The following is an 8,394-nucleotide window of genomic DNA, read 5'->3' as shown; positions in this document are numbered from 1 at the left end:
AACTGCCAGTTGCATAAGTAATTGGTTTTAGTTTTTTGACTGGGCTCAGGCTAAGTCACCTTTACATTTCAAACTGCATGCTTTGTGGTCCACCTGTGGGCAAAGCTTATAATAGGAGACAGTGGTCTTCAAGCTCGCACAGAGTCTGTGCGTCGAAGCACTTTTTTTAGGGCTGGATTATCCTTAGATGGAATTGGGCGAGTGCCCTGGGGCACCAGGTAATAGGGGGGCACCAAGGGCCCCAGACTGTGACCAAATGAAGCCCTTGGTGCCCCCCCCATTGCCTGGTGCCCCAGAGCACTCGTCCAATTCCGTCTATGGACGCAATACATATGATTTCTTATTCAAATTATTACCCTACCAGGCTGTCAGGGCAGCACTGATACGCGACATTGCAAAAAGAGTTTAGAACAAACAACAAGAAAACAAAATTTGTTCCGTCTTCAGCTTTTTAAGACCTTAATTACCTGCTTGTGGTTTGATTAGGGTTGGAAACTCTGCAGGTCACTGGCCCTCCAGGAACGAGCTTGGGCACCCTGTCATATGAGATACTTTGTTAAGATCACAACAAGTCATAAAGGTTGTTGGTATTGAGCACTCACCACAACCCCTTAAAATGTTTCTGCTCTTAACACAGCTAATTCAAATCATCGTCAGCAATTTATAAACTGAACGAGGTGTGTCCAATATGACCAACATACAGTGCTCGGCATAAATGATTAAACCCCCTTTGAAAATTAAGATTTTTCTCCATTTGTTAGTAAATATGAGACCAATTTGCTTTCTTTTTTACAATGCATGTATGGCTGTCATCCACAGAGAAAGCCACTGGTAAAGCCAATGCCCAAAAAGCCTTTTGCTAGAGCTCATATTGAGAAAGGTAAAGACTATTGGGTCTCTAATTCTCTATACTTTGGAGTAATGAGACAAAGATTAATATTTGTGGTTCTGAAGTGTTCCAAACTGTATGGTGTAGCAAGGGTGAGGAGTACAATGAAAAATGCATGGTACAAACAGTAAAGCATGGTGGTGGCAGTGTTCTTCTGTGGGCTTGCATGAGTGCTGCAGTTTAGTTTAGTTTAGTTTATTTGTTAAACAGGGACAATGCACATTAAGGAACATAATTGTAAATGTGCCAGAATTAGCCCAAAGGGCTATTTTTCATCTGTAGCCCCCTGACAGAATAGTAAAAAGTCACCCTAAAACAAAATACATAGCATTAATTACACATATACACATAAAAAAAGCAAATAATATTATTAACAATAATAATAGAGAGAAAAAGAGGGGGGAAAAATTAAATTAAATGGCAACAGGAACAGGCAAACAAGACCAAAAAAACAATTTACACCAGGACATCAAATTTGTCAAGAGTGTAAGACTTATGTCGACAGTGCTGATTTGTCAGTAACCAGTTTTTAAGATGAAACTGAAAAGAACCAAGAGTGTGTTTATTTCTAATTGTTGTTGGGATGGAATTCCATTCCCTTGCAGCTTTAACTGAAAATGCAGACTGACTGAATTTAGACTTTTTAAGAGGGATAATACAATCCCCTCTTTCCCCGCCCCACCCATCTAAGGTCACTAATTCATTTTAGAAGAAGCACAGGGTAAAAGTGATTCAGACCTAAACCCCACAGGTTGAGGTATGGGGAGTTCTGAAAAGACAAGCAGAATGTCATTTTTCATTCAGCATCCAGGATCTGAAAGAGGTCATTGTTTAAGAATGGAGAATAAAATATGTAACTGTATGCTATCAACACCTTTAGTGCTGTTTTTAAAAAAAGAATGGAGGCTATACAAAATATTAGATTTTTGCATCACCTCATTTGATTTAAATGTGTTATTTTTCGTATCGTTAAGATGGTAAGTGCCTTTAACTGTTATGTTAAGAAACATAAATGTAAAACTGGTGTGTAAAAAAATACAGCAAATTGGTCTCAAATTGACTAACAAATGGAGAAAAATCTTAATTTTCAAAGGGGGTGTATTCATTTATGCTGATTACTGTATATAATGCTGGATCCACAGAAGTGTGGTTTTGTGTGTTTGACTTCTGTGTTTTAAATAGTTAAGAAACTATAAGTACTCTTATCCCCTGTTCCTATTTGTTGGTCTAGCTGTGTCTATATTAAAAATAATATGAATGTTATGAAAGGCAGATGTCTGTTTTTCCTCTGTTTACACAAAAATTCTAATAAAATTTTAATTGTTAGCATATTCAGATCTGGAAACATTTCAAATGAGTTGTTAGATGCATTTTTGTTTAGCTTAATTTTGGCTTATTTTACTTCCAGTATTTACTGCAATGGTGCATGAATGCATAAAGGGGGAGTGCTCGTGAGAGCCTATCACAGATTCATACCCGTCTTGCTGACGGATGTCTTTTTCTGAGAATCGCATCTATTCATAAAACATTTAATTGGCGAAGAGAGAAAGGTTTTTTTTGTGTAGTGAGGATGAATTATGGGGTGAAGGAGACAAGTGGTTGGGGCTTACAGTTCCCAAACCACTAAATGTCTGTTGAAGGAGATACTGCTCTGTTTATATATTATGAATCATCACCATAAAAGGGGACAACTGAGAGTTTCTGTGTGTGCACAAGAGACTAATGAGTTTGTAAAGACTAGTGTGTGGCATTTTTTGTTTAATTATATTCATTCTGTTACATTTAAGTAATTTAATTGAAGTCATTTCATTTGAGTGTGTTTTTGTTGAAATGATGCAAAATCAGATTACAAATTAAGTTTATTGCAGTCAGTGTATATTCAGGTATTATCGCCATTTAGAAAAAAGACATTAATTATAAAACAGATTAAATATCTTATGTTGAGAGTTTAAAAATGTTGACTGTGGAGTTTTCGCAGCCTAACCGGGAGTTTAAAGGTGTCACCTGTTAATTACAAAACTTTGTATTTTTTACATGCTTTAGATGAATTTAAGAAAACAAAACATGACCATATGGGATACAAGAAATGAATGGAGGTATGTCTAAATGACACATCTATAGACATACACACGCAAATACACATGGGAAGCAAAAAATGGAGGTATGTCTACAACTAACAAGACACACAAACATGTAATAAATCTATTTTCTGTGTATATCTATTGACATAAACAGGCACATATATACACACATATATATATATCTATATAAATACACGCATGCTTATATGAATGTGTAATGCTGAATATAAAGGTTAATCTAAAATGTTATTAGTGTCTGTTGTAGAGCTATAACTTAAATTGACATGTTCAGGTTCAGTTTATTTGTATAGCACTTTCCAAATAGTAAGGATCGAAAGTGCTGAACAGGATAAGCAACAACAAGATTAAATGATAAAACAATATATCGAATGATAGGAAAAAAGAAAGCAGATAAAAAGTAGTAGTATAACCTAGATGTGAAATTAAAGTAATGGGATAAAAAGCGTCAAATAAAAGTAATGGCTAGTTTCAACTATAGGCTTGAGTAAACAGATGCGTTTTACACAATTACAATCATCACATATCGATCAGATCAGAGATTTGTGGTTCCTGCAACAGTAGGGGGAGATCTGGGTGCTGTGGGTTAACAGCATCACAGCCATAAAACTACCTAATCCCCCTCATACTTCGTCACAGGCGCAGTATAGTCAGCAAGCCATTGCAGAAACAGGGAGCATTTGCGATCAAGAGAGCATAAGAAATGTTTGGAATAAACATTATAATACTGCGAATAGGGGGCAGAGAAGCTGTTAGCGAAGATAAGCGTGCCAAGCGTTCCTCCACTAAAACGATTTATGGTCGAATAAGGGTGTAAGGAGGCGGTGGTGAGTTGATGACCGGTCGTAAAACGCTTGGGAGAGAGATGAGGAGGGACATTAACAGAAGAGAACAAACAACAGCAGCAGGGGAAAGGGAGGAGTAAAAGAGAGGGAGAGAGGGAAACATCGATAGAGCAAGAGGTTGATAAAGAGTGAGACTGGGCCATGAGCTCTGTGCCACCTTACAACTCGCTGCCGGCTCGGCAAAGTCCACGCCGTGAAAAGGAGTGGGAAAGAGAACTGCTTGGGACAAGACGACTGTCCTCCCCAGTACAGCCGGCTTGTCCAACCCTACCTTCTGTCTCTCGACGGCCCTCTGCACTTCCCGGATATCTGCTGTCACCCTCGCAAGAGTACGCTGATCAACAGCAACGTCTTTCATTATCGCTGTGCTCGGAGGCCTCGCTGGCGCCCGCTGTGCCTGCAGTGGGCGTTGCTCCACCGTGCTGCCGGGCGGTGGGAGTCATGCCCTTGCTGCGCCTTGCGCTTCTGATTTTCAGCTTTCTCTTTTGGGCAGCAGGACTTGCGATCTTCACCCTGGGGATATGGGCACAAGCGTCACTGTCCGACTACATGCTGCTGTCAGCCAACCGTTACCCCAATGCCCCCACCGTCTTGTTAGGCACAGGGGCTGCGGTGACTGCATGGGGCTTTTTAGGGTGTTTAGGAGTGGCGGCCAACCTGCCTTACCTTTTGCGGGCATATGGCTTCTTCCAGCTGGCTATGCTCATAGGTGGACTAGCTGCTGGTCTTTCAGGGCTCTTCTACAGGGAGGATATTGCCGAAGGGTTTCGTAGTGGGCTGCAGAAAGCTGTATTGGAATACGGAGAAGATGAGGGTCGCGCAGATGCGCTGGATAGCCTCCAAAGGTCACTAAAATGCTGTGGGGCTGAGGGTTGGCGTGATTGGCTCGTGTCTGAATGGGCCACCCAAGATGGTATTTACTCATCAGGACGTTCAGAAAATGACTCTGTGGCCATTTCACTACCAGACAGTTGCTGTGTACAGCGCAGAGGCTGCCGAAACAGACCTTTGCCAGAGAACAGATTTGGGAACGTTGATCCGGCAGGGATTCATGTCCATGGTTGTTTTCGCAAAGTCTTCAGCTTGGTAAATGACAATGTCTTTCATATAGCCGCAACAGTTTTGGGCCTTGCCTTCACTCAGGTGGCAGGTATCGCCCTTGCATGCCTGCTTGCCAATCGTCTTACGCCCAGACTGCGAAGACAAGTACACTGATATGAAAAAACGCAGTAAATCAATCGATTTACCAGAATGTTCTTCTCTACCTGTGCTTTTATATTAGATGTTTATGTTTGTATTGGACCAAGAAGCTTTGAACTGTGCATGATAATCTGGTTACTCAATCCTTCAAGACAGCATGGACAAAACTGCACAACATGGGAACCCTAACAGCATTTTGGCTCTGCATCATATACTGTAGCAACATTTTCTTTATTAGACACATTCTGTAAAGTTAATGAAGTCAAAAACTGTATTTGTGCTAAAGATAGATTTGTGGCAGTAGATTTAATTGATTATTGAAATAGATAGTTTAAACATGAATCTGTTATCTATATATTTAACTTGGATTGTTGCATGTGTTTGTCCAGTACATGAATGCAAGTAAAAAACATATATGTGTATATGTTTACACATCAAGGCATACCTTGGGTTGAGTCTGTAATGCGACGATCAGCGGGTAGCATCCTTCGTGTTTGTGAAAATGTTTTTTAAGTACTATGTAACATCTTAGTAAGCATTCTATAAATTGTGTTACTATCATAAGAAACATAGCCAAATTGTTGAGTTTGCATCAGGATGCATACAGCTATTAAATCTACAATTAGATTTAAATCCTTTAAAAAATGCACTTAAAAAAACATGCACGACTCTGACCAAATACTTAAACAAAGCTGAGCATAAAGTAGATTGACCTTATATGCACTTGATTTATCTTTTGCTGTTTCTAGAAGTAACAGACCACAACTTAATCTGTATCTTCAATTAAATTTTGTTTTTAATGGTTATATTTCTTTGTTATTGTCTCTGCTCCGATTATAAGCGTAGGATAATTCTTTGGGTGTCGGGCGGTCAATGTCATCTGTGTCTTCACTGACCTGAAAATGTGGATTAATAGTCAGCCTACATAGAGGGATGATTACCTTCGGATGAGACATTAAAATTTATTGGGAACGATTGGGTAGGTAATACGGTTTAGAGTATATTCATTCATTAATCATTATACTGTATGACAAAATAGGCTGTGTACATGCATCATCATTGCTAGCTGAAATTGACTGGTTAGGATTTAAAAGCTAATATATTGAAGCAAATTTATGGCAATTAGAATTTATTTTAATAAAAAAAGTAGAATGTAAATGTATTTAAACCTTTTTATATTAAAGGCGGAGTGCACAATGTTTGAAAGCAAATGTTGATATTTGAAATCACCTAAACATAAACGCCCCTACCCCAATAGAATCTAGACATTCTTTTGATAGACCCGCCCCACACATAAGCAACCCTGGCAAGGATGTTGGTTAGTAAACACGCCCCTTACTGCTAATTGGCTACAAGTGTGTTTTGGTAGTCGGCCCAACTCCGTTTTCCAAAGCGTTTTTCAAACATTTTGCACTCCGCCTTTAACTGATTTACATTCAATTTGAGACTGTATAGTAAACCACCTTACAAAGGCATAAAGAGAGTGATGTCGAAATGGAAATCGTGTGGTTTATGCACAAACCATAAATATACTATTTGTATACCAATACTTATCAATATAAAGGGATTGTACTACTGGCATTTAAATACAAATGCCAGTGTGTGCAAAAAACAAAAAAACAAGTAGAGTTGGGTAAAAATCTCAATAAAAATGTTGCCAAACATGAGAATGCTTGATATGACTAAGCTTGAAGTCAGATTCATTGGTCACACTCAATGCAAAATACTTTGCATTATTTAGTGTGCATAACAAATCCTTCAAGCAGCACATTGTGTTTTGAATAATATTTAAAGCAACTTATTAGTGTGATGCATAGGTTATACAATAGGTAAGCCTTATATTAAAGGCAAACACAGAAGAAATGAAATAATAATATATTATATTATAAATATTAATTTTATTGTAACTATATCAAACAGTCTTCCTTTTTTCTTGAAAGGGATCACTTGGGCTTCAGCCTAGTTGGTGCTCACGGAATAGGACAGAGAAATCCAAAAAGGAGAAAACGAAGGTAAAACTATAACCAAGGAACGGGACCGGAGCACACAATGATTTAAATTTATTTTAATATTTAATGTTGCGTCTTCTTCAGAGTCAAAACTGAAGACTCTGAAGAAGATGCATGAGCGTCGAAATGTTAGTCATTTGTTTTAAATATCAAAACCAAATTTTATCGTTGTCTGCTCCTGTCCTGTTCCTTGGTTATAGTTTTACCTTGGTTTTCTCCTTTTAGTCTTCATGTCCTGTCTTTTTTGCTTTCACTGTTTATGTATTAGATTGTCCTGTCAGCAAAAGGTCCACAATGACTCTTGTAAAGAAACACTTAACTTTTAAACTTTCCAACTCAAAAAAAAAATATATATATACTGACTCTACACTTTGTAAATGACAATGTCTTTCATACAACTGCAACAGTTTGGGCCTTGCCTTTACTCAGGTGCAGGTATCAAACTTGCATGCCTGCTTACGAATGTCAAAACTGGATTTGTGGCAGTAGATTTAAGTGATTATTAAGGTAAATATTTTAAACATGAATCTGTTATGTATATTTAACTTGGATTGTTGCATGTGTTTGTCCAGTACAGTAATGCAAGTAAAAAACATACAGTATACGTACATGGTTACAGATCAAGGAATACCTTGTCTTTAGTCTTGTAATGCAAAGATCAGCGGGTAGCATCCTTTAAGTTTGTGAACATTTTTTAAATTACTGAGTAGCATCTTATATGATCTTATATAGCTTGTCTATACTCTTGGTTCTTATGCATTCAATAAATTGTTTTACTATCATAAGAAACTTGACCAGCAGAGACTGTAGTGAGTATATTTGATTATATCCAAATGTGTTTGTTCTTGAATAGTTCATTGGCAGGTAAATGTACATTGATTATACAAATACTGACAATTAAAAAGAAAGAAAGAAAAATGCAAAATGGTTGAGTTTATATAATAATGGACTGCATTCAATGGGATCATAGAGGCTAAGGTTGGGAAACTTGCCACCTAAGATATTTGGTTTATATTTGGTACTCTGGTCAGCGGTATAGCATTACGTTGGCAGCCCAAAACTGAATTGGTATGTTAACACACATACTAATACAATGTATACCTTGTTGCTTTGGATAAAAGCATGTGCCAATACATAAATGTAAATCTGGTTTAAAATAATATTTTTGTGTCCTACTCTTAAAAAGTACTATTGAGACCATCAGCATGCATTTAGCTATTAAATATAACTTAGAAAAACATGCACAAATTTATCTGACCACATTCCCAAAGGAGTAGTCCACTTTAAAGATGGGGCCAATTGACTTACCATAGTATTTTTTCATACTATGAAAAGTCAATGGACCCCACCTT

General features: G+C 37.8%; 1 protein-coding gene across 1 annotated transcript; it reads left to right on the top strand.

Moving 5' to 3' along the window:
* The first annotated feature begins 3,413 nt into the window (after positions 1 to 3,413).
* On the top strand, positions 3,414 to 6,539 carry LOC135745944 (tetraspanin-7-like). The gene has a single exon (XM_065264425.2). The coding sequence runs from the start codon at positions 3,975 to 3,977 to the stop codon at positions 5,046 to 5,048; it is 1,074 nt and encodes a 357-aa protein (XP_065120497.2). The 5' UTR covers positions 3,414 to 3,974; the 3' UTR covers positions 5,049 to 6,539.
* Positions 6,540 to 8,394: the final 1,855 nt, after the last annotated feature.

The sequence above is a fragment of the Paramisgurnus dabryanus genome, chromosome 1 (assembly GCF_030506205.2).
Source record: "Paramisgurnus dabryanus chromosome 1, PD_genome_1.1, whole genome shotgun sequence".
Lineage (NCBI taxonomy): Eukaryota > Metazoa > Chordata > Actinopteri > Cypriniformes > Cobitidae > Paramisgurnus > Paramisgurnus dabryanus.
Note: the sequence above shows the minus strand (reverse complement) of the source record. Positions and strands in the feature narration are given on the sequence as shown.

What these genes read in the sequence shown, in the direction of transcription:
- LOC135745944 (XM_065264425.2), top strand. Translation starts at nt 3,975, where the DNA reads ATGAGCTCTGTGCCACCTTACAACTCGCTGCCGGCTCGGCAAAGTCCA.